This window comes from Alosa pseudoharengus, unplaced genomic scaffold (genome assembly GCF_046254945.1).
Source record: "Alosa pseudoharengus isolate Yale_2024_CS ecotype anadromous, Long Island Sound unplaced genomic scaffold, YU_APseudo_1.1 YU_APseudo_1.1_scf_19, whole genome shotgun sequence".
NCBI classification, from domain to species: domain Eukaryota; kingdom Metazoa; phylum Chordata; class Actinopteri; order Clupeiformes; family Clupeidae; genus Alosa; species Alosa pseudoharengus.
In genome coordinates this window covers 29,784,701-29,812,152 of record NW_027468657.1, presented here as the reverse complement: position 1 = coordinate 29,812,152, position 27,452 = coordinate 29,784,701, and the positions used below count along the sequence as shown (strand labels likewise).

Here is a 27,452-nt window from a genome sequence, read left to right as displayed (position 1 = left end):
TTTCATTACAGGAAAAACAGTTTTTCCAGTGCACTGCACAGCTCAGGCCAGATTGATGGAGACAGATTCTTGTCTGGCTTCCCAAATGAAGATTCATGTGCTTTACCTTTTGCCTGTCCTGAGGAGAACGAGCGCCCAGCCAGGGTGTTTAATTTAGCCCTCCTGTCACATCTGACTGGGCTGGCTCTGCTCAGCGGCATGTTATAGCCAGCGCCCCACGGCCGAGGGTGGGGTGGGGTGGGGTGGGGGTGGGGGTGGGGGGTGACAAAAGCCATACCTGCTCCGTCGGCAGGATGTAGCGGCAAAGTGAAGAGCGCTGGATCCTGCCTGGCTGACAGCCGTGTGTCTGTTGCAGTGAGAGTGAAAAGGGGATCACGGAAGAATGAGTGGGACGCCGGGGCCTCTACTGTCCTGTGGTGTGGTGTTTTTCCCTGGCAATTAAAACCAATTTCCATTACAACATTCTCCTTTTACATTTTGATATAGTGAGACAATGAAATGGGTAATTGCGTCTTTCATTTACAATCATCTTCCAGCATAGTAATATTTCTGCTGTCATATTTGTAAAGACAAAATTGGTAATTTCACACCATAGCTGGCAGGACTGGAATTGTGTCCGTCTCAGTCAGTTTCACAGGAAGGATTTGCAGGGAAATTAAATTAAACAGTGGACGGATGATTATTTTTTACTTAATTAACTGGAATGGGACAGAGTGGGAAACTCAGGAAATTGCTCTCATCGAGACTGGGTTCATTGGCTGTGTTTCACTGCCATCAAGCTTGACTCCCCCTCCAATTCCTCACGCACAGAGTGGGGAATACTAAGCCATACAAAGTTAAAAAAGCAGCACCTTGTCCAAGCAGCCATGTCATGTAAATCCTCACAGATATAATTATCATTATTTATACCGAGTGTGTGTGTGTGTGTGTGTGCGTTCTATGTCTGGATACTATCAACAGGAAGAAATTATATTTACAGTAACAGTGAAGACAATGAAAGGGCATCTGAAATCCCAAGGCAGTTTGGGGGCCTCAGTAGAAATTAGTCTACTGTGTTGAAAATGCATGTATTACCGGTACATGACAGCCAAGACAGAAAATAATGTCCATTTTCTTGGCCCAAACAGGTGTCAAATGTTGTCTGCCTGCATCTGCCTCAAGAACATCCACCCGCAAACACACATATTCATGATAAGACCAACAGGAAAGTAGTAGATTAAGACAAGTTTATGTGGTGGGCACAAGTTTGTGGAATTAGACAAAGAAACAGCTGTCAACTTTTCAATTCGATACCGTGACTGTGAAACACCACTATTCACATAGTATCCACCCGACGAACTAGGCCAGTTTCCCCGAAGGACTATAGGTGAAAAAAAAGAGGAAAGCACACCATGATGGGAAGGTCTAAATAACAGACCACGAAAGACCATGAAGATTATGTTAGACACTCTTCAAGAATCTCTATTTGCCTTAAAGGAATAAATAATTTACAGAATGAGAGGGAGAACCAAGGCCAAAAAGACTTCATCTAAGGACAGCAGCTATCTTCAAATCTTGTGAAGCCATTAGGTTTGGTACAGGAGGAACACATCTCACGGCCCAGCAGAGATTTTTCCTACCTAGCGTCTCCAAACTTTGGCAGACCTTCCGTGCGTGGTGGAGAGACATTACAGGTTTCAAGAGCCCCTTCAGACAGGAACTCGGCTCGGAGAGGATAACTGTGCTCCTGCCACAAATCTTTCTGCCTTCCTGCTCGGGACAAGAGTTAAGCGACAAATGGCTTTTAACATTAAACACCTATTCGGTGTCAGGGAGCGCAGAGTAAACAGAGCGACAAGACTAACTCCAGAGCAGTGGTGTGCACCCCCCCCGACACCCACACCCAGCAAGCTCATCTCACCTCTCTTCACACATGCGGGGCAAGAAGACGGGCTTCAGACAGCCATGTCTGTGCTAGTCATTTGGGCAAGAGGTTGCAGAGCAGTTGGTTTTTACAGTGTGCCGGCTTGATGGAAAACTGTTCCGTCTCCTTCTGTCTCTCTGCAACACGCAGCTGTGTGCTTCTTGTAAACCAGGTGTCTGGCAGAGGCCAGGGCTGGGCCTGTTCTGAGCCCAGAGAGCCTAGGGTATGCTGTGGGCAGGTGTGTGCTGGGTCTAAATGGGGCTCTTACATAAGCATGAATTTGAGTAATGGTGAATTTATATATATATATATATATATATTTATATATATAAGGGCAAACTGAAGCAACAATTTGAACAAAACAGATACAACTCCAATTCTTAGACTAAAGTGCACAATTTGGAAATCCCAAACTTGGATAACACATTGGGGGATTAATTTTGCTCATCACTTAACATTTAGTCATTGCAGCACTGTGTCTTAACTCTGTCTATAGGCAGAGCTTGTGTTTTTACAGATGCCACCACTTACACGTCAGTGATGTGGACTCCAGCTCATTCCCTTTATGAGTCAATCTCATAAACACACACACACCTGTGGTTGATGTCACCTCTCTCACCATCCCACACACACACACACACACACAGACAAAGATGAAAAACTCACAATCTTGTATTCTCCCTTTTTTATTATGTGAAATAGGTCTTTTTTTATATAAACTTATAAAACAAATCTGGAAGATCCTTTAAATACAGCTTATCTGTACAAGGTTTTTTGTGCACAGGTTTCTGCAGTGCTTAGCATGGTTCTCAGTCGAAACCCACCAGCGATTGTTAGCTTGGCCTTGAAAGGGGAGAGTCAGTCGCTCGAGTAGAAAGAACAGCAGCAGCAGGAAAACAGGGAGGGCTGATGACGCTTTTTAATGGCTTTTTTTTCACTCTTGACTTGACTTTGTTATCATGTTAACTCCTGGAACACCGAGTTCTTTCACAGTAAATGTATTCAGCATTGCGTGCGAAGTTAAGACAAAACGTGTTTTTTTTTTCTCTTCCCGTTCTTTCGCCTTCTTCTCGTGTCATTTGTCGATGCACACAAACACCAGACATGCACCAATCTCTTCACCTGTTGAGCTTCCTGTGGAAAACTCGCTCAAAAAAACAAACAAAAACGGGGTGCAACACCTCATCCCAGATCCAGAGTACTCTCCCCGCAGGCTCTCTCTCTCTCTAACACACATTCCTGGAGTCTCATTGTCCACCTCTGGTCACCAGCAGAATGGTGGCAGTACGGGGACAATAAGTAAAGATGCTGCCATGAGGGGTGGTTTGAGGGGTGGACACCTGGTCACATGTGGGTCATATGAAGGGATGAATTCAGCCATGACCCGCTCACCTCTCACGCTCATCAGTTACGGTCTTCCAAACTAAACTAGAGGATGTGAATGAGTGTATCCAGCGAAACAAAACATGTTGATGCCTCTATGAAATCTGAATCCCTTTTTTAATCCTCAGAAAAACAGAACTACAGAGGGAGAAAAGGTAACTAATGATTCTGATACTTCCACAGGTGTGCAAGGGGCCTCCAAAACGTTCACCCGACAGACAGGAGTAAAACAACCCAACAAATGGCACCAATACAATCTCTGGTAATAGTCCCTACTCCAACCCAGTGTCAGATCTCAAGAGTAAAGTAAGAGTAAAGAGCAAAGGAAAGAGGTAAATTAAAATAAAGCAAAAATAAATAAAAAATAATAATAATAATCATAATAATATTAATAATAAAAAAAGAGACAGAGGTTATAGATTCCGATTCATTTCTAAGGGCACTTCTAGCCTTGCCGGTGGGTGCTCTTGGAAAGCGTGCTTCCTCCTCTCAGCACTGGAGGTAGGTGAGAGAACAGAACTTTCAAAACAAAACAAAAAACAAAGCAAAACAAAACAAAAATAATAAAAACTTGGTACTTCACCAGCTAGCAGTAGAAATCTTCCACACAAGCAAAAAAAAAAAAAGTAGACACTTTGGGGGATTAACCAACACAACAGAGAACAGAATACTATTTCTGTTTGATCGTATCACTTCATATGCAACTGAAAGACCAACCAACCAACCAACCACAACCTAGTGAATGTTCACCAAGCACAGCACGTTCCCCTACTGGAAACCAACCTCTAAAGAAACCCATGGTGTGCACTCTGCTCACGAGGTGAGCGCTCCTGCACCTTGGGAGCAGCAGCGTAAGGCGAGTCTACATCTCATCGTCCTCCTCCTGCAGCAGCAAAGCCACAGAGGGTCCTGGGGGAGGCCAACTCACACATGACAACACTCTGGGTAGGACACCGGAAAAGAAAACTGAGGAAAAGCCTGATGCTTCATCTGACAAAACATACTTCTTTTAAGAAACAGACACTCATCATCTCTCTCTCTCTCTCTCTCTCTTTCTCTCTTCTTCAGTCATCTGGTCATGGTGCTCGTGTTGAGTGACAGGGCAGCATGTTCTATGCTCCTACACCTCTCCCTCTCCTAAAGGTCCTCTTGCACCCCCACCCCCATAGACTGTACCACAGACCAACGTGTGGAGGTGAGAAGAGAGGAGGTCAGTGTGGAGCACCTGTGCTGGAGCAGGTAGTGGTCAAACCCTTAACCACCTCCCCTTCACCCCCTTTCCTCTTCAAATGAGTCTCTATACCCCATCCCCCCCCCCCCCCCCCACTAGCACCCTCCACTGTGGGGCAGGGCGGGAGGCAGGGGATGGGCAGGAAGAGACGAGGCACTAGATGTAGTCATCGTCGATGGGCTGGCCGCGGGCATCGCAGTAGTGGATGAAGACCACCACCAGCCGCTGGAAAACGCCACGCCGCGCCTGCCGGCGTTCCGAGATCTCCTCGCCGATGGTCTCCATGCAGATGTCGGCCGACAGCTGGCCCTTTCGCCGTGGCGCGTAGATGGTGGCTACGTGGAGCAGGGAGAGGAGGAATGTTAGCCGTAGGATAGAACCATATACATACTGGCCCTCATTTATGAAACGTGAGTACGACGTAAAACAGGCGTAGGACAGGCGTGCGCTCATTTCCACGCAAAGCATGGGGTGGCTACGCTCGAATCTCACGTCAAGTCTCAACTCGTGTACGCAAGTCTTAGGCGGCATAGCGCGGTGCAGCAGTAAATCATTGGAGGATTGGAAAGTTGAAGAGTTGAATTCATGGAATATCTTGGACCTAAGACTTTTGCTGCACATTTGTAGCCTACTTGCCATAATGTAGCCTGTTATGTTGACACATTTAATGACTTAGGATAGCCATTAGGCCTACTTTCTCTTTGGAAAACACAACAGCCATAATTATTTTTTTTATCATTTTCAAAGGGCAAATGGCAGTGTTGTATGGTTTTGTAATGAATGTTATTGTAGTATGATGTGTTTCCCAGCTTTCTTGACACTTTTCTAGCTGTCAAAATTAACAAGGTTCAGCTGTACTTGCAAAGTCACTGTGGCTATCTTGAGATCACGAATGTTTTTCTTGGACGTATAATGCACTTCGAAGGGGCGAGGCCTTTAAAACGAGCATATATAGGGCCGTGATATTTAAATTACGCTCGTTTCCAGCTGCCACATTTATTAACACACGTTTATTCTTACGCTGCAATTGGAGTGATACGAAAGTTTCAGGAATCACACGTGAGCCCCGTTATAAGATGATTTCTGTGCTGATCCATACCGGTTTCTACGCTCGGTTGATAAATGAGGGCCATTGATTGCAAATAAAGCTTGTAAGGGATGCAATACAGACCCATCCACACTGAAAACAATAACTACACACAATAATGGTTTATAGCTTTTAGCAATGGTTAATTAGAACAAACGATAATGGTAAAAACTATATATGGTTATTAGGGTATGGGTATTAGTCTACAGCGTATACTATAACAACAGCAACATTGTGAGCGTTTTTGAGAACAACAGAAACTAGAGTCTGAATGATAAATCGGTGTGCCGATATTAGCTATTTGCCGATCTATCGGTATCGGCGTTTATAACGGCCGATAACTACTTTAACATTAAGTAAAGGAAAGCCAAATACTGATCCTCATTTTGGCCAATTTGCCCTCACTTTTAAACACAACTTGTCCTCCTTTTCAGAGTCACCCTATTTCTGCGATTTTATAGCACACATGTAGCTTCCACTTCCTTTTAAACACAAATTATGACTATCAACTGGTGTTTTCAGTGTATTTCTGCACAGAACCGCTTGCATGAAGTGAAAAAATAGGCGTCCCTTCCATTCTTTAGCTGGGTCACAGTTGCAGCACGGTTCAAGCCGTGCCTGAGTCGCAGATATGGCGGAGGCACTGTGGCTGCTGTAACCTGTTAACACTGGTGCCGAAATGAAAATCAACACACAACGAAACAGTTCCGCAGATGCAACGCATAGGACATACTCATATGAGAGTATGGATGTTATCTTACATTATGCAATTTTCCTTTCCAATCACACAAAGTATTGCTTATAGGGGGCTTATTCCTTTACTTTTTCATTTGTAGCCTGTCACATTTATTAAAGGTAAACTATGCAGTATTGGCAATTTCCTTACTGTTTTCTCGGTTTTTTGCTTCTTTTTCGCTGGCTCTGTCATGACGAATGTCGCTACCTTTTTCTAGCCGGTGCCTGGCGTGTATGTGTATGTGAATGCAGTAAAGCAATTCGTTACACTCGTTATACTTCCTGACACTGAGACCGTCGGCCCGCCAGCCCACAGTTGCAAGGGTGGTTTTTCCGCTCACAGGCGCTAGGGGGAAGCGAGACAGCCACCATTCAACCCGAAAAAAGTAATATAACCATTCTAATGACTCTGAAGCTGTTAAAGGAAGGTAAATTAAGTATTAAAAAACTTGCATATTAAGCTAAAAAACCTGCATAGTGTGCCTTTAAGTCAATGTTTCCTCACTGGCACAGACCTGTCACTCACCAACCAATCACAAGGTCATTGCAAGCAAGATTGTACATGACAACTGAGGTCAGCTATAGCAATGGAATCTTTTTCTGATCCTAGGATTTGAGACTAGGCAGCTTTGCGAACAGGACTAAGGACAACGTTAACCTAGAATGTTTTAGAGAAACAAGACAAAAATGCTTTGTATATACAGGCCCAGAACTACTAGATGCTAAAGCAACATGCTGATTGGTTGGAATTCTTTAACATTGAACCAACAGTTAGAGGATCATGAGGAGCAATTCCCTGAATGTGGACATGGAAGTGTACAAGATTAGAATCATGAATGAGCCTGAAATGAGAATACATGGTAATTGCTAATGTCAAATCTCACTAGTAGTGATTGACTGAGCTTTACTAACTCTCATGTGGATAATCTATATTATATTACATTATCCATACTAGCATCTCATATGGATAATGCAATACTTATATTAATATATATCTTTGCTCTATCAAGAAAGTGGTGAGGGTCATGGAGAAATTGAAACGTTCTTATGGCATTAGGTCGTACATCATGCAACAAACAGGGAAAACAACATAATCAAAAGCAATGACTCACTGATTTCATCATCTTCAAAGTCATAGCGAGCATAGCTGTTAGGCTCTGCTGCGCGTAGTGTCCGTAGCCAGGGGAAATCAGTGATCATAGTGTACGGCGCGCCATCCACCGCACCTACAGACCAGAGAGCAGTGAGAGATGAGGAGGAGGAGGAGGAGGAGGAGGAGGAGGAGGAGGAGGAGGAGGAGGAGAGATGATGAAGACTCCAAGGGAAAGGGTGAAGTTTATAATCAAACAAAACAGCGGTGGGGGGGGGGCAGTGGTCATGGGAAATCTCTATATGATAAACTGGGGTGCTTAGATGGGGAGGGTGGGACCAAAATGACCCAAAGCCTCCCAAACTGAATCCATCTCACTGTTATGACATTAGCTTTAGGGAGGTGGAGAGGGGGCTGGGGGGTGGAGAAGGCCCCGAGGTCAGATGCATGTGGAGGGTTCTATTTATATTTCACAGGATGTGTGGAGCACGGAGACCCTGCATTTCCAAGGGGCTGGACCCCACTTCCGCTCACCCTCCAAGGTGTAGATGTCTCGCCCCCAGGGGTAGTTGGGATACTTCTTCACATCCTCTTCCGTTCGTGTGGCCTCCGGGAAAAACTCGTACTTGATGAGTTCTCTGTTGATGAAATGAAAATAATTCACTGGGGGTTGGGTGATGAAATGCAGTGTCTTTGGCCCAGGATTGCTCTGCTGTCCTGATCCTCAGCTAATCATTAAAATACCCAGCGTGGCAACAGTAGCACCACCTGGTGGTCACTCTGTGACTTGCGCACTGAGTTCTTCACTGAAAACAAAATAATTGGTTTGGTTTGCTTTCCTCTCTCATATTCCCCTGCTCACGGTCCTTAAAGCGTAACATCAGTCACCTTGGCTCACATACAACTGACTGAATCATAGACAGCAAATAATCTATTTGAATTCATATATGTGTGTGTGTTTTTTTCTTTCTTAAATCACACAATGTCTGAGGGAAGGCTAATCTGGCACAGTGTGAGCTTCCAGTGGAGTGAGGGAACAGTGCGGTCAGTAAAAGGCGCGTTTCCTGTGCAGCTGCGGGGAGCCGAGGGGCCGACACTACTCACTGGCTGATGTTGGCGATGGTGTCCATCCAGCTCCGCACGCGCACCTTGTTCCTGACGTTGGGCGGGTTGCTGAACTCGTGGATGATGGCGATGTGGTAGGGGTACGGGCCGCTGAACAGCATCTTCTCCAGCGCCAGAGAGTTGATCTGCGGGACGACAACACAGGCATCGGAGTTGGGCTGGGCTCCTGCTGACCTTTGACGAGCTTTAGAACCATACACCTAGGACAACATTTCGCTTTTTCTGATCATTGGGATTGTAAGAACTAGATTTTCACTGGAATAGGGGATCCCTCCAAACCAGGCAGTTCATCCTGCAACTCTTTAATACTATCTAATAATAGTACCTCCTATTACATTACACACATACACAGTGTATTTGTGATTTCATTTTCTGTTCAGCTCAAATATATAGAAAAAAAGACAACTATGTTACAAGACAACTATGTTGCCACCTTACAGTACAGTATCAAACCAACAAAACCACTATCTTCTCTAGTCAGCAGTTAAGCGTGTAGGACATGGGGAGTGGGCGGTGCGGTTGAGCAGCTCTGACCTGCTGCATGGGCCTCATGTAGATGATGCGGTTGCGCTCTGGGGGCATGCGCAGGATCTGATCCAGGACCTGCTCCATGTCCAGCTTCTTGCACTGGGCGTAGTCGAAGCGGTTGACGATGGGGGCGTTCTCCACCTTCAGGTACTTCAGCACTCGGCAGCGGGTGGCTGGAGACGCAAGAGGACAAGACCAGGAAGGAACACGTAGTGAATGGGTAACCACGGAAACCTACACGGCAACTGTTTTTTATAAATAATATTAAACCACAGGTTTGGACTTCACTGCGGACACATACGCTATAGGGCTATAGAAGCTCTACCACTGCTTATTTCACTGTTTTTGTGTAAAGTCTAAAACATTTGGTATAAGTATACTTCTTAGAGTGGCAACCTTCAACATAATGACTGAAACTGAAATTAGAAAGGCAATTTTCTGTTCAAAAAATAAATCCATATTAGAGCCAATAGCAGTGGAATAATCCTTCACAATTCACTCCTGGGGAGATAATAGTCCTGCACTTCATGGAAAATACTACACCACCCAAGGTGAGGGCTATTTTTTTGTACGTCTGAAAGGTCAGTCATTATTCGTTCAATATGCGTACTCACCGTGGACAAACATCATTTTGGGGCAGTCTCTCAGCACCAGGTCTGTAATGCCACAGTTTGTGAGGGTAATTCCAACCAGGTTTTTGGACTTTAGTGTTAGCACCTTCAGGACAGAAAAAATAGAACATAGAACACACACACACACACACACACACACACAGACACACAGTACAAGGATCAAATGTGGATCCCTTTTTTATCAGACCATGTAATGAGGAAGAGGAGGCTGAGGAAGACTCGCCTGTACGTGGTCATCTTCTGTCACTGGGTCACTGGTGCTGGTGGACTTGTCCGCTGTGCGTTTCCTCTTCACTGTGACCCGAGGCTTTGGTTTGGACAGCTCTACGCAACAAAGGTAAGGGTACCCATGTTTAGAAAGACACTGAACCTCGACATTGGGCATCATAATTCCTATTATAGTACCTTGTGCCACTATTTAGATAAGCAAACTATAAGGGTGCTATTTTGCCTTACAAACATTGTTGGGAGTCCTTGATTTAAACATTACAGAGATTTTTAACCTAAAACTAGATAACTCGAACCAACAGACTTGAGTGGGTCATAGACTCCTTGAGAATACCAAATGTCATTTCTATTTTGCGGGTTCTGCTATGAGCCAAGTTAAACCTTGTTTGCGCTCCAGCATCGGAATCAAGGTAAGAGCTATCCATTAGAGCTATTTGACCACGTATGCTGTGGAAACCTATTGACATAATCTACCTTGTTTACGGACGACGCTTTAAAGGGACACCAGGCAACGTTTTCGTGTTAATTAATCATCTTCGTAAGTCGGTATATGGTTAAATGACTCATTACGGGGCGAATGAAGGCTCTCTCGCCCGCCCCTACTGCCTGTAGAAAGAATATCCCACTTGCAAGTTCGGTGTATCCTACCCGCCGACCGAAGCAGGATCAGTTTACAGCACAGAGGCAGGCTAACGAAACGCTAGAGATTGTTGCAAACGTGTGTATAATGGCAGAGCCGGCAAAGAAGCAGCGAAAACCCTTGACGGAAGACGCAAAGAAAAGGAAAAGAGCTTCAGACCGAGCAAGGGGGAGTTTTGTAGAGAAAAATCATCAGGCTTGCCTGGTGTCCCTTTAATGGGCACTTGCATCCCATCCATGGAGCCGATGATGTTAGAAAAACCCTGAAATAGCCAAGGCCCATTAATTAAAAGCTCACCAGCAAAGATACTTTCGGTGCAAATTGGGAAACTTAAAATAAGTGATGCTGACCTGCCAGTTGGTGAAACTACACAATGATCCTTGCGGGTTTGTGGCCAGGAAAAATAATGAAGTTGCGCAGGAACCGCTTTAGTGCAAGGCAAACTTTACCTACCGACAGACAGTTGCTTTGCCGATATGCTCTGCGTACAAAAACTCCCACTCGGAGAGCGATCACCGATGCACAAAGTTTGGAGGGAGGCAAAAAGTGTAGCCTATTTAAAAAATATTTTATCCCAAATTCCATCAGCATTCTTAACCAAACTAAGTGACAACACACATAATCGACTGAGCTGCTTTGCTATGCCTATTCAAACGTATTTATTCATTTTCTATATTTTACCCTTTTTTACCGTAGCCTACTTGTTTTAATGATATCTTCAATGTGTCCGAGATGTTGTCTGTATGTCCATCTGTCTGGTGATTCAAAGACAAATGTCCACTATGGTGTAGGCTACATTAAATATTTATTTTATTCTATTCCACGATGCGTAACGTTATATATAGTGTTATATATTATATATAACGTTAAATATAGGGATGGAGAATGTTTTTCAAGTATATTAAGGATTCCGCTGACAAAAAGTTAGTGCTCTCGCAAAACCTCGTTTGGAAAAGAAACGATATCATGTTGTGATCTACCACCCTCTCACGGTTACATAATTTGTGCTTGTCAATCAGACACTTCTCAAAAGGAAACGCCATTGTGTGACAAGTGTCAAAACAGCGGCCTAGCTGAACGTGCACTTACCTGAACAAAACCTGAACATAAACTACCCTCTACCAGGTTAAGTTCAGAGCCTATGTTACCATAGTGACTTACATAGCCTGATCATTTTTGGAACTGAAATCCCAGGTTTACCACTTACTCTGGGTTAACATACCCAGTTAAGCCAGTAAACCCGCTTTCTGGAATAGCCCTCAGTGCAACAACTTGCAATAACACAAATTTTTCCATAACACTTCTGTTACACCACTCATGGCCAGATATGAACTATCTAGCTGCCTAGTTAGCAAAGTTAACTAACTAGCTAATAAGCTAGTTTTGACTTTATCAGCATACCCGTTTTGACTAATGATATGCATCTCTGCCTTCTCCGCCTCTGACTGAATGAAAACATGTCACAAACGCTATGAGGTCTAAGTGGTCCTCTTTAGATGTTTTTTAAACCTTTTTTTTCTTTTCTTTTCTTTTTCTTATTCTTTAAAACTGCTCATCTTTTTTGTTTCTAACCTGTAGCACTTTGAGATCTGTGATGAAAAGTGCATTATAAATAAAATGTATTATTAGTATTATTATTATTATTAATAACTAGTGCAGTGCCCGTTCAAACATGCCATTCCTGAAGAAAACCCGTAGCCCAATTACATGCCCACAGGTATGCCTGCTTTAAAAATAGGATGATAGGGAAACATCGCATCATCATCATCGCATAATGAATACTGAATATTATAATATAGCCTATAATTAATGTGGCCTCTAATACATGTGTAGCAGCTAATAAATTTACGCATGGCTACATGTGACATTTCTACAGATCAGAATGACATAAGCCTAACAATTGTTTTGAGTTAAGGCTATTAAGCTTACTGAATAACTTCCTAATACTGAAGACAAACCATTTTGTGGAATGATGCATCATTGTTTGAAATTTGCAACGATGTGACTCAAAAACAGTCTTTAGCATAAGTGACGTCGCTCAGTCTGCCACTTGTTGTTGTCTAGCTATGTGGCATTAGCCTATCGCTTGTTTCAATTTGGGACCTTGCAGTCGGAATTGTCGTTTGTTTAGTCAAAGTCTAAAGACAGTCCAAAGTAACCTGGGCTATTCATAAGTGACATCACACTGTCTGCTACTTGTTGCTGGTTATGCTTTGCATGTGTGGCATTCTGGGACGTTCTTTGATTCGGGACCATTATCGCTCGTTTCAATTTAGGACCTTGCAGTTGGAATTGTCGTTTGTTTATTCAAAGTCTAAAGACAGTCCAAAGTAACCTGGGCTATTCATAAGTGACATCACACTGTCTGCCACTCGTTGCTTGTCGCTGGTTATGCTTTGCATGTGTGGCATTCTGGGACGTTCTTTGATTCGGGACCATTATCGCTCGTTTCAATTTAGGACCTTGCAGTTTGAATGGTCATGTCATGTGCTTATTCAAAGTCTAAAGACAGTCCAAAGTAGCCTGGGCTATTCGAAGTGTCCGCTTATTGCACATAATTTTTTACGTCATTTTGAAGAGCCACTGCATATAACCTACCTGTGTGTGTTGGCATGTTGGCGTGTTGTTGCAAAATCCGTGGAGTTATCTTGCACTCGCTTAAGTGTTTTACCCGTGTAACCTACACTGATCCAATTCTGCCAAAGCCCTGCTTCTATCCTCACTGGTAGCTTTAGCTTACAGTCCTACAGTGCTGTGTGGGAGGGGGAGTGGCTAGCGGCGAAAGCCAATGCGTGCTTCTTTTACCGATATAGGCTATTTAACGATATTAAAATAGCCAAACAACGTCAAATTCGGCAGTGCACTTACTCATGCCTGTAGCAAGACACCTGCCAAGTTTGTAATCAGTCTGACAAACGGTCAGCGAGATATGCGTGCCACAGACACACACACACACACACGGACACACAGACGCTTCTTGCTTTATAGATAGATATTAAGTGTTCTAAAATAGCTGTAATGTTTTGCAACGTTTAATTCCCCCCACTGCAACGGTTTCGTCTCGTTGCAAATCTTGGTGTGAATTGGCCTTGTGAGAGCCTAGTGACCGTGAGGATGACCTGTAAGAGCTCACCTGACTCGGACACCAGGGGCACTGCCGAGAGCCGGCTGCGGGAGCGTGTGATTGGCCGCCGGGGGATCTCGCCCGGCAGACACCTGTGCTGCTCCTCCTCATCATCCCCCTCGTCGTCGTCGTCGTCGTCCAGGCCGTTGGCCGGGGTTCCTCCCGCGTGCCGGCCGTCCATCCGTCCAGCGCCCTGATCTGCAGGCCCCTCCGCCCGCGCCAGGCCTCCCTCCGAGCTGCCGCCCTGGCCGCCCTCCTCCTGGCTGTCGGCGTCCTCCCTCCAGCGGATGGAGCCCACGTAGGCCCCCGCCCCCGGCACCTGGCCAGCCCCGCTGCTGCCCGCGCTGCGCTCGGGGGCCTCGGTGGCAGCCTTCATGTCCGCTTTGATCTGCTCACTGGTCACCTGGCAACCCTTCTCGCAGCTGGGCTCCTGAGGGGGCGGGCCTCGCCGCCGCAGCGGCGTCTTCCCTTTACCTGGACGAGCACGGGCAACCAATCAGCAAAGAGTAAACAACACCAGAGCTAGCCAAACATGTGCATCCCAAATGTCCACTTCAACAAGTAACCTACGGCATGACAGCCTGAACACCACAACAGAGATGTGGAATGTTGACCTGTAGGAGGTTGGCTGTACTCACTGCTGTGTGGGGCTTGGACCTCGGAGCTGGAGCTCTTTGGTCTGGTGTCCGGCTCGGCGTAGGAGGGCTTCGACGGGCCTGGAGGCTGAGCCCGCACCCGAGCCTTTTCCTGCTCCTCCTCATCCTCACTGTCCGAGTCCAGCACCACCACCGGCTGCTTCTTAACGGAAGACTGCACCCCACTGGGACCTGCAGCGCACACACACGGTAGCAAAGATGAGACAACACACCTAGTGCTCAAAGTGTGTGTGTGTGTGTGTGTCCTCCTGAATCAGAGGCCACATTCAGGCAGTCCAGTGATTCGGACATGGTCTGATCATTTTGAAAATGGAAGCAGCGTTCAGATCAGTGGCGTTTCCCTCTGACCTGCTTGCTCCTCGTCGCCCTCTGCTGGCCGAGAAGGCTGGCTGGGGCCGGAGGCACCTTGCTCCGCGTCAGCCACCTCCATCACCACCGGGTCCGGGGCAGCGTTCTCCTGCACCACCCCATCCATCCCTCGGATGTCTGCAAAGGAACAAACACACACATTCACACAGAAATCTAATGTGCAAGTACAGCACATGATGATATGATCCATCTCATGTAGGTACTACTCAATTTCTAAACAACATTAGGTGACGAAACTATGCATATTAAAAGGGGTATATGGTCAACATTCTGAGGACTAAGGGTTAGGCTATAGCAGCAGGGTTTGTATTAGATAGGGCTTCATCCTAGACCTCTCCTGGGCTCTGCTGGATTAGAAAACTATGACTCAGGCCACACTCAGACTAACTCTGGGCCATCTCCCATAAGGCCATCATTAAGTTCCAGCCTGTTCTAAATTCTGTCCTCTGCTGGTGACGGTGACAGGGCACCGTTGCCGGGCGACCTACCTTCCGGTCGCTGTTGCTGCGGCTGCTGGGGAATGGGCGCTGCGGCTTCCTCGTCATTGTGCGGCGGAATGTTGGCGGCGGCGTCGTTGTTGTTGTTGTTTTGGTGGTTGTTGTTATTGTTGTTGTTGTCGTTGTCATTGTTGGAGTTCTGGTTGCTCACCAGTGCCGAGGAGACGCCGATGCCAGTGCCTGCGCTCAGACCCACCCGCGCACAACCCTGTGAGGAGACAGGCCTCAGATCAGCACTGGGGCAAATAGCCCTGTATGGACAGAGGTCACCATGGTCGCAATACACCCAGTCACCTGCTAAAGAGAGCTGTTTGCTTCAGTTAGATAGTTAGGTAGTGCTTTGAAGTAACACATTTTGAGAAATGTGAGGGTTAATGAAAAAGCTCAAAAGACAGTGGATCACAAACACACTTAGAGGAAGAAAGAGTGCAGGCATGGCGATAGGTACAAATGGAGATGTCTTCTACGGCCATAATATTTTATCATACCTGAGTCAAGCTATAGTGGGTAACTGAAATCACAGTCTCTCCATAAGAGATAGCCATTTGTGGCTGGAGTACAATTAACAGAAGCTCTCTTGTGGTCAGGGATCAAAGACTGCAAAGCAGACAAGGTAAGACAGTGGCATCTATGCTGGACTAACCTTGGGAGGCTCGCGGAACATCTGGTCCAGAGAGATGAACTCCAGGCTGGGCAGCAACTCAATGAATTGGCAGAAGGAGTCCAGCTTGACTGCATGACACCGCACCAGCGTGAGGTCCACCAGCCGGCTCCAGCGCGAGTGGTCTGCAGACACACAAACACACACAAGTCACCTCCAAATGGACATAAAAGTATTAGACACACAGACACAAGCTGCATACAGCAAACACTGTGAAAACAAGCATTTGGAAATAAGTATTTGAGGCGACAAACAGAGTACCATATGTGGCATATGTAGCATTGCATGTAGACACGTGTCATCGTTTCTACCTCACAAATTGTTTTTAAATGTAGGTTATAGCCGTGCTTTACCTGCTAGGTAGCAGCTTAGCCACATAACACAGATTCCCTGTCAGGTGTAATAGTAAAAAACTAAATCCCAGTGGGTATTTCAAGTCTTATCAAAAGGCTAGCAGCCTTTGACTTATTGCCTTAAAAAATAAAGAAAAGATACGTCAGTGAATTTAAGTATTTTAAACGCAGGTTGAAGTTAAATGCAGGTCCTAAAGTGTAAATGTCATAGAAATGTTGTACAATTATCTAAATAGATTAAGAAAGCCACTGCTATGATTATATTGATTTATGTAGATCCAGTGAAATTGCTACCTTGGCAACGCCATGTCATGGCTTTGGTACTCTCATGGTAGAACTCCAACTCCAATTCCAATTCCAAAGTATAGCATCACTCCAAAGCTGTCTCTTCACTCTTGAAATATTTATTGGTTGCACCTCCCTGCCATGTCCAATGACTATGCAACAATACCACTAAACTAATGATTTTTGGCTGTGTTAGAATTTTGCCGTTTTCCTCAACATCCCCATATGCCAACACAAACTGTAACCTAGGACACTGTATCTGAACACAAACATAATGGTAAGCCATTACGTTGGCAGCCTGAGCCTCAACATGTCAGATCACACCCGTTTCCTAAACACATTAATTACCAACAACGGTCAGCAATTACTCAGTTCAGGATTCTGAATGAAGGGAAAACATGTCAAAATGGTCACCCAGTGCCAGAACCACAGAGCTCTCCGTTTGACAAAAGGAAAACACAAGTGCATGCAGACTGTGCAGCACCCAAGGATGTAAGGCTGCACGTTGCGAATCCTTGTGAATGGGACAGCCTACCGTGACTCAGCAGTGATCTAGCCTGTCTGAGCTATGGATTGGGTTTGGAGAGACAACACTGATGCATTCAAATCAAACACCTAACTGCCTGTCCTTTTGAATACGGCTAGAGAGCACAACTGTGGTAGAGCAAGGAGAGACCCGACATGTTTAGCAGCAGACACCAACACTACGCAATAACTGCTAATGGCGGACACAAACAGCAATAACTGTTCAGGGTGAATGTACTATGATAATAAGGCTTTGGTCTGTACCTGTTATCCAGTTGTGAGGGTTGTGTAGATGAGGGCAGTTGTAAATGACAAGGTACTTTATGGAGGTGAACACCTCGTTGACAGCTTTCATTCCGATGTCAGTGATTATCCCTGGGTTCTCGATCACATCGGCCAGACCGTATTTCACCAACTCGTTGTGGCTCATTTTACCTGAGGGGGAAAGCAGAGATTCAAACCACATAGTAGACATCATTATATTCACAGTTATCTCACAATCACGGTTCATAAATGACTGTTTCTGACAAAAAGGCAGAATGGATAGCCTGGATGACCAGACAAATAAAATGTCACAAAGACAGGGTTGTATGCTGTAGCAACACACCCAAGATATGATTCTACCTGTAGGGGAAGGGATGTGCAGAGACACATCACGACCCGAATAGAAATAGTCCAACTGAAGACATGGCCAACTGAAATATCCGTGGCACCACCATAAGCATCATGCAGAAATCACACAAGAAAGAAATGGGTTGCATGCTGCCTATCTGTAAACACTACAAAACAAGTCTACAGTGTATGGGTATGGACTGTCATTTTCCTACATTCTCACAGAGGATGAATCTGAGGTCTATCGTCATCACTGAAAGGAAAACATGGCAAAACAACACTGAATCTTTTTTTAGATACGAGTTCCTGTTTATTCCTCCCTGTTTCACTGGGATTTAACATACGTGCTCATGTTGGCTCATGCCTGACACGCTGTTCTGATTTGAATGCAGCACTAAGCTGAGAGGAACCAGAAATCTGTGATCTGACATGAAGAATGCATTAGTGCAGTTTGCTTAAGAACAGCACACGACCACACACAGCAGGTCGAATTTTAACAAGCAGGGACTGGACGTAATTAGGCCGAGTGAGATTCTAAATAGATGGGTAATTTAAAGCACTTTAAGTATGCCCTGGTATACTTATAGAATTGACTGATATGATGGCCTACTTGAAGGACAACCTGAGGAGCAGATTATTTTTTCTAGGTCTCGATGACAACTGTTATGTCTGTATGCACGCATAAATGTATGTTTTGCAAAGCTATTTCCCAGTATCACAGATAACTAATCCATCCATCATGAAAGAGATTACATTCAAGTCAAAACTAATACTCAAAAGTCAAGAGAGCTTTGCAACAGAGAGACAATTAGGGTTAAATTGGTTCTTTTTCTACTTCTGGGATCCATCATCAGAAGTGAGCACTTGAAAATAAGCTTTGTTTAGCTTTGTTAAAAAAGATGCCAATTTTATGCAATAATCCTGTCAAACAAAAATGAAAATGATGACTTACATTGCAATAGGAACTCGTCGACATATCCAAGGTGCAAAGTCTCAAACTGGGGAAACTCCAGTTCAGCCATCTTCAGTGCAGAGAACACTCCATCTTTGGTTAGGGAGGGTTGTATTCGAACTTCATGAAGCCTAAGGGACACACAACACCCACACTACTCAGCATGGCTCTCTTATGTCCTGTGCTGTGACTTGTGGTCTACATAGTCCACTGACCAAGTGCACCAAACTGATGGGTTTCAATCTTACCGGCGTGCGGCAGTAATTATGAGGTAGCCCAGGTCAACTTCAAGTGCATTCTTACAGGCTCCAAATACTATAGTGTGCAAATTACGAAACCCTCCTGAAACAGAGAATTCTCAGTCAGCAATACAGTCAGCATGGCAAACTTCAACAGAGGCAGTCAAAGGAAGAATATTCATCATTGTGTGCTGTATAGCAAACAGATCAAGAATGAAGTAAACGTCATTTCACTTTGATACTCTAGAACTCAGAGCTTCATCAGAACCAGAACCACCCCCTGGGTCAACACAGACCCACCCCCTGGGTCTGCATCATACCTGCCAACACTCCCGTTTTTCCCGGGTTTCTCCTGTATTTCAAGGTCATCTCCTGGCGCCCTCCCGTTTTGCTATTTCTCCCGAAAAACTCCCATAATTTGCATGACCATCTTAAAATCACGGATCCATTCATTTTTTCTGTTAAGTCTGACATTTCCCAGGTTGCCAGAATGAAATACACCTTACACATACACAATCACTTACTTTCAATTTCAACCCTTTTGTCATAAAACCACCCCCTTGCCGGTCAGCACAGTCTGTTCCTCACCTGACCTCCAGCTGTCCTCCACCACGTGCTGAATGAGTCCCCCCAGGAAGGGCACCCTCACTAGCTCCAGGTGCTCCAGGTTGCGGGCCGAGGCCAGGCCGGTCACCAGGGGCACGTACTTTAGGGAGTTGGTGGGGCCGGCACAGTTCCTCATAACGAAGGTGCGGAGGCTCACGCACAGGAAGTCTTTGAAAGGCTGAGGCTTTGTGAGGCGCACCCACTTCAGGTAGAGGTGTCTCAGCATGGACACACAGGGGATCTCTGGCACATTAACCCCTTCAAGGCAAAATACCAAAACGTGCTTTAGGATTACAACTTTATCAATATGGCAGTGAACAGCCAAGTAATAAAGGATATCTGCTTGGAATTGCAATGGCAGAGATCCACAAACGCGATAAGAAAACACCTACCAACAAGGTGTAGGGTCTGGATTTTGGCGGCGGCTGGAATGGTGAGCTTGTTCTCTGGGGGTATAGGAAAGGCTCCGTTGCGGTTGCGAAACTTTCCCAGGATGTGGACCTGAGGCATGTAATTCCAGATGGCCTCCACAAGCTCCAAGTGAGACGTTTCAACTCCCTGGGCAGAAGGGGGGAAAAAAATGTTACACTACCAAGGATCACCTGAGGTATTGATGCATGACTTCAATAAAGCTGTAAATACATGACTAATGGGTCGTTCACACCAAGACCGATAACTATAACGGAAAAAAATATTGCTGTAACTAATATGAATGACCACGTCCACACATCTATCTGTAAATTACAGGAACGTCTGTCTGTGTGTGTGTTTATGTGTGTATTGCATACCGTTCGTTCGATTGATTTCGAACTTGGCAGGTGTCTTGCTAAGGGCACGAGTAAGTGCAGTGCCAAGTTTGATGTTGTTTGGATAAGAAATGCAAAAGATATTGTTAAATATATCGTAAAAGAAGCACATATTGGCTTTCGCCGCTCTACTGTAGCCACTCCCCCTTTCATACAGCACTGTAGGCTACTAGAGAGGATAGAAGCGGGGGCTTTGGCAAAATTGAATGCACACGGGTAAAAAGTTAAGGGAGTACAATTTGTGTGGATGATTATTATGTCTGACTTCAACAATAAAGACCCCCTGTATGCGGTTTGCGTGCATAAAATGATTACGCGGACAACACACCAAACAAACACAGGTATGCAATGGCTATTAGTGACTATTGATATCTTCCTTTGTATTTTTGTTGTATGCATGTGTGCGTGGATGTCATATGTCTGTGTATGATATGTATAAGCTATTGGACACCAACTTTGAATAAACAAACAACAATTCCTACTGCAAGGTGCCAAATTGAAGCGAGTGATAATGGTGCCGAATTTAAGGACATTTCTACATGCAAAGCAGCAACAGCCAACGAATGGAAGATGTGATGTCACGTATTGGCTACCAGAGTTTTTGCGTCACATCGTTGCAAATTTCATATGATGATGCATCATTTCACAAAATGGTCTGTCTTCTTTATCATCAAGTTATTCAATAGGCTAAACATATAGGGCCCTATTATCGTAGTCTAACTGTCTAAGTCTAAGTCTCACTGGTGAAAAGCTTATTTAAATTTAGTGGGATGTCCAGTTCACATTGGGAGTGTTTTCGTCGGGTGGATGCCGCAACAAAGCGTTTCTCAATCAGTCATGGGTGTGTTTTGGGCGTAACATCATTTAAAACAAATGAGAATGACATCGGTCATTCTCTTTAACAGCGAGCAGTGCAACTTTAAACAGCGCATCTGTATTTTGATAGTCAGCGGCGCATTTGAGGAATCTGCTTGCAAGCGAGACTGTATGGAACAGTTATTCCACTAAACCATGCTTTACTACAACTTAGCAGTATAGTAAAGTAGAGTAGAGTATAGCCTACACGCATTTGCACTCGTCTATTATTTGAACTCATTGGCAAAGTTAACTAACTTCACCGTGGTGTCAGTCCAAAACAACGACAAAACAGTTATACACAGTTAATTGCTTTCACTATTGACTGACAATGGGGTTACCATTGAAAACATAGCCTGAAAAAAGCAACACTTAGCCCAATAATGTTCAAATGACTGAATAAAAAAACGTCCATCCTGCAGAGGAGTAGCTTAAGCTTACATCTTGTGACGGTGCGTCTTCAGCTGTGCTTCATATTTGCCTCTTGCCTCTCGCCTAATCACTTTCATCCATCATTACCAATTTGCAAAAGATGGTGAATAACTACTCATTGTGAGGTGTATTTCGTAATACATTTATTCTAATTATGTTTCCCATTGTAATCCTGTAATTTGTAATGTTTTGCATTAATGTGCGCTGGTGCGCGTTTGTGAATGAGAGAAACATGGTGCGTTGTGCACCCGCCCGTATCAGTGTTAATAATGCACTCTTAAAATAACATATAAACAACTCTCTTGGTCAGTGGTGTAATGCGTTTTAGGTAGTGTACGATAGCGCCAGACCCCTCCTTAGGTTGTTAATTGCCATATCCCTTGGCACGCTGCTCAAAAAAAGAGACATGCAAGATAAGAATAAACGTTGCGCTGGGATAATAATCCGCTTTCCGCCATGCGCCAGGTAGCGAAAATAGGGCCCTTAGTCTTAACTCAAAGTTTTAGGCTTATGTCATTTTGATCAGCTACTAGCAATGAGTGGCAGACAGAGCGTGATGTCACTTATAGGCTACCAGAGATTGTTTTTAAGTCACATTGTTGTAAATTGCATATGATGAATCATTCCAAAAAATGGTTTATCTTCTTTATCATCAAGTTATTCAATAGGCTAAACATATAGACTTGACTCAAAACAGCTGCTAGGCTGATATAATTTTGATCTGTAAAAAACTGCCACATGCAGCCATGCTTAAATGCTGCTCACTGCACATTTATTATATTATAATATCATATAATATTCAGTATTCATTATTGAATGCTTAGCTGGACTGATGTTTTTCACCATCATCTTATTTTTTAAACTAGGTCTACCTGTGGGCATGTAATTGGACGACAGCAATAGCATGTTTGAATGGGAACTGCACTAGTAAACTATAACTATAACGACAAACAATATAGTTGGGAATAATTTTCAGAACGATTTTGAGAACGATAAAAACAATCCCACAAATTTTAGCCATCACTTTCATCAACACAAAGAGAGCCTTTTCTTATCGTTGGTCAGTGTGGATGCTTTTATTGGTATGGTTATAGTTATCGTTATAGCTATTGTTCCTGGTGCGAACAGTCCTTTAAGCGTCCTAAATCAGCTAGTCTGAGCTAGCCACACTGACTCACTATCAAATTGGGGCAGGCCTGCAGAGCTTCTAGAACTCCAGGGATGCTGAACGCCTCGTATCCTCTGACTCTCCGTCGCTCCAGGTAGCGGGGATGCAGCCCGTACAGCTGTTCCAAGTCAGGCATCTTCTTCAGCAACATGAGGAAACTGGAGTCTGTGAATCCTGGGATGTGTACAACGCCACATATACAGTGCACTGTTATTAAATAGTCAAGACAATGTCTTAATGATGAGGTTATTGCAAATTGGCTGTGGTTGTGACTGCACATGAAAAGTGTTTACTTAAAATTACTTGGTGCTGTTTAAACGTGTCCATGAGATAACCAAAGGAACTTCTCACTTTTCTTCTGTCATCATGTCTAAATTTCGTGTTGCACAAGGAAGGTCGGACATTCTGCCTACCTGATGGCATGTATTCCCACCAACGGCTTGCACACAGGTCTACCACCTTCACAACACGCAAGTACAGGGTCACGGCTTCCCGAAGCTTTCGAGACAAACACTCCATGCACATGATATCTTGCATGGGCAAGTACCTGCAGGAGGTAACAGCTTATGTTTAAAGACACATAGGCTTCTTTACATTAAACCATTGAAACGTCTGTGAGGGAGTAAGATGGCCATACACAAGATGATGTTTGACCTTTGGTGACTGACCTGAATATGTGGCAAAGTACTTCATGTGAGAGCTCATTCATGTAATCCTTGGGCTCCTCTTGACTAAGAGGGTCATGAAGACCCTCATCCAAGCTATGAATCTTGGTGGACTTCCGCCGTGGGCCCATCATGTCCAGGGTGGTGATATCTTCTCTTAGGGAAGACAACCAACTCCCTCCCCAGCCACTAGACTCTACTTTTCAGGCATGCAACACACACACTCTGGGTCTCAAGTCTGTATAACAAAATAAAAGTGGTTTAGTGTAAGAACATAATTTACACATATGTCAGTGGTTTAGTGTAAGAACATCATTTACACATATGTCAAATCCCATCAGTATCCTATAAGGTTCCACTAAAAAAAGCATTTTAGAACATTAAGTTGACAAGACACTGAACATTGGAGAAACGGTACTACTAGTGGGTATTCGCTAAGCTTGCTTGCTTTCTCACTAACTTAGCTAGCAACAACAATGATGACAACGAGCTAGCTAAAGAGCTATGATGCTAACAACTACTGGATGTTTAAGAAGTGATGCAGACACTTACCTAACGATGTAACAAACTAAATAAGATGCTACATCACTACCAAACTGAATAACGTGAATAATCGACGAGACACTATTTTCTATTGAACAGAAAATAATCCAAACAATGAAATAAGTCTGAGCCTAGCTGGAGGTAAGTTAGCAAAACTGAAGCAGCAACAACGCTTTGACCACCTCTTTTAAAAACGTAAACGTTTCTCCGTGACATAGCATTACACAATGCACAGATGGAAGTTACATGCACGTAGTCATTAAGACAAAGTAAGACAGCCTTCACCTCTTTGTTTTACTGGCAGTGCATGACGATGATGTGGAGATGCATTAGTTTCTTCACCAATTCACAATAATCTCCGTGGTCAGCTACTTGACACTTCTGAGTTGTTAGCTAGCCAGCTAGCTTCATAACTAGCCAGCGAGCTAGCCAGCTACATCCCCAACACAGGCCTTTCTGAGACAAGTATAAAAAACAAAGTCCTTTACATCCAATGAGATAATATCAATGTTATTTGATCTTGGGACTGTTAGCACTACCCTCTCACACCCTTTGTGATGAGTCTAATAGGTATGCACAGAGTGTGTCCACTGTAAATAACAGCCTGAAATCTGCCTCCCTGTGTTCCAGCTGCAGCTTTCAGACGCACTTCCTCCATTAGCTAGTTTCCCCCACCCCTTACGTTACGTTGTGCCTATGGTGGGAGGGGCTAGGCATAACACGCTTGTTCAGGGAGTTTGCTGACAGTTTGTTGTTTAAAGGTGCTCTAAGCGATATCATACGTTTTTTAGGCAAAAACATTTTTGTCACCATTACAGTAAACATCACCTCACCATCCACTAGCTGCCTGAGTCCTGAATACACTGTAAAAACGCGATCTCTGGGGACAACACAGGCTCCAAAAACAGCCATAAAAGTATTAGGGGTTTGCACAGACGTCACGTTTTGGCCGGTAACCATGGTAACCCAGCACGCGCGGCCATATTGGCGGTACTCGGTGAATGAAGTACAATGGAGTATTATGCACTTTGGATATCTTACGTGATTGTAGCCGTGTCTAAACAACAGAAAAGCTCATCAAAATGCGTCTAAGATGCAAAGGCATATAGGGCAGGACTTGGACCACAAGACGCGATGTTTCGAGAAATTACCACAAAGCGCGATGGACCACAAAGCGCGATGTTTCGAGAAATTACAGTTTATTGGCAGCGCAGATCCATATGAGTTGGGCGAGGGAGACGAAGTACCAAGTTCAACCACAAGCGCCCCCCTTCTTCTGATAACTTCTGGCATTATGGTAAAAAAGGTTTTTTAATAACTTTTGGAAGTCGATACCTACACCAGATGTTTTTCTCAGTCTGACCTATTGGTACAACCTAAAACACGGCAATAATTAACCATTTTCCTTGACGATGTTAGGGATTTACTTCAGTGCCTAATGCTTTCTAATGAGGCGAGTATCTCCAATATGGCAACGTCCAGATCTGATGACACGCCGTGCAAACCCCTAATAGTATAAGTGAGTAGCCTAAAGCCTACTCTTTTGATCCCGTGAGGGAAATTTGGTGTCTGCATTTATCCCAATCCGTGAATTAGTGAAACACTCTCAGCACACAGTGAACAGTGAGGTGAAGCACACACTAATCCCGGCGCAGTGAGCTGCCTGCAACAACAGTGGCACTCGGGGAGCAGTGAGGGGTTAGGTGTCTTGCTCAAGGGCACTTCAGCCGTGCCTCCTGGTCGGGGTTCAAACCGGCAACCCTCCAGTTACAAGGCTGAAGCGCTAACCAGTAGGCCACGGCAAACAACTTGCCCATAAAAACATAACAAACTGTTCCAGCAAATCACCGACGAGTTACCCAGCATAGAGCGCCTTTAATCCATAGAAAGTGACCTGCAGGTAAGAAAAAGTTTCCCTACCAGGAGATTCAAAAAATACTTTGATTTGCTCTTCTCATCCATATTCTGGAAATACACTAATATTACTGTAGAGAGCAAAAGCTGTTACAATTATGTTTTGTTTAACGAGGGAGATGGCTAACACTGAGTGATAGGCCTACATTGTTTTTTTTGTTTTTTTATGACCACAGAAAGTGAGGACCTTGACATCTCTTTACATCACTCCTCTGGGCTAGGCCTACTAGGCCTACTGGGATCCACACAGGTGACAGGTCCTGTCTCTCTCAACACAGCAACATTTCTCCCATGAAACATCCCATCCAGGTTTTGGCTTGGTTGGCCCACACCTGCTTTTCAATTTTTAGGCCTGCATTCCATAAAGGCACTTCGGGTGATATAAATCAATTTTCTCCCATTGGCATTGCAAACTTTTGCCCGAGTTCACATTTACAAAAAAAGACTGTATTTTAACACATTTCAAAAAGGTATGCACCTGCACATGAACAAAGGCAGCATTATTCTGCATACTTGCACTGTTTTTTCTTTAAACGAGAAACACAACTTAAAACATTTGCATGCTTCATAAATCAAATTATGACATCATTTTTCACGAAGACAGCCCTGCTGTTTAAATAAGAGTTGAAGTGGAGCACAGACAGCCAGAACTTGTCAAGACACAATTGCCTTTTGGAAGGACTTTGCTTTTTTGGAAGAATTCTGCTTTGGGACTTGATTCAACATTAACAGTCACAGCAAAATCCGGCATGGCACTTAATGACGCTTAATATTAGGCCAAAATCAACATGGCAAATGAGACTGGAGCTTTTTCATTCCATGCTTGAGTGTTCAGCTTCAAAGATGTCTTTAAAACATGCCTCTGTAATTTAGCAGATGAAAATATGGTTCTTACATCAAACAAAAAGTAGTTTGTTGGTGTGCACATCCAAGGCAGGTGATAGACAAAAAGTACTAGGCTATCAAAAGAAACAATCCACCTTTTTTTCTTACATCAAACAGCCTGTTCCAAACAGATTTCACTGCATCTGTGCCAGATATATGGCTTGTTTACAGTTACTCTCCTAGGTTGTCAGTCACTTTATTCCATTTTTGTTTGGTCTACTTACAGTGATTCTTTTGTGCATTCTCGTCATTTCTGATAGAATTCTATAGATTAACTGTGCTTGGTTGGTTCCATTGCCACTTGGTCAAAGGAGAAAAATGACACCAAACCAAAAAACTTCCTTGGCTTTCCCTTTCACTAGATGGCGCAATTCCTTAAGAAGTAAGCAGATGCCTGTGAGTTGTGACTTGACCATGCACATGTTTGCTAGAATTGAACTACTTTGTAATTTATTGTTTTGCACAGAGGTACGTCATCCAGGGAATTAGGCAGTCTTTTTTTCTGTTTGAAAAAAGGTCAGACGTCTAAAACCGAGAAGCAGTTACTCACTCCCCGATGTCTACTGTCAGTGCTGATTTGCAGTTGGACTCTTCCACTGGGGAATGAGGGGGAAATGGTAGTAAGCACCGCTGCCTACCCGGCGTAACCCTATCCCAATATTAATATCCATCAAATCCTATTGGGAATATTTATCTTGTTGCTCAGTGTTGAAAAGCACAACT

At 44.2% G+C, this 27,452-nt stretch overlaps 1 protein-coding gene across 1 annotated transcript; it reads right to left on the bottom strand.

The window, feature by feature from the left end:
• Positions 1 to 2,578: 2,578 nt before the first annotated feature.
• Positions 2,579 to 24,568, bottom strand: fbxo38 (F-box protein 38). Its single transcript, XM_076292267.1, has 21 exons — positions 24,216 to 24,568; positions 23,391 to 23,625; positions 23,136 to 23,269; positions 22,733 to 22,896; positions 19,854 to 20,019; positions 19,444 to 19,719; positions 18,865 to 18,958; positions 18,617 to 18,747; positions 17,317 to 17,487; positions 15,872 to 16,014; positions 15,220 to 15,436; positions 14,711 to 14,848; positions 14,345 to 14,533; positions 13,716 to 14,180; positions 9,938 to 10,038; positions 9,697 to 9,799; positions 9,089 to 9,255; positions 8,534 to 8,679; positions 7,964 to 8,067; positions 7,452 to 7,565; positions 2,579 to 4,852 (listed from the first exon to the last, which is right to left on the bottom strand). Exons 2-21 carry the CDS (start codon positions 23,519 to 23,521, stop codon positions 4,674 to 4,676), a joined length of 3,333 nt encoding a protein of 1,110 aa, XP_076148382.1. The 5' UTR covers positions 23,522 to 23,625; positions 24,216 to 24,568; the 3' UTR covers positions 2,579 to 4,673.
• Positions 24,569 to 27,452: the final 2,884 nt, after the last annotated feature.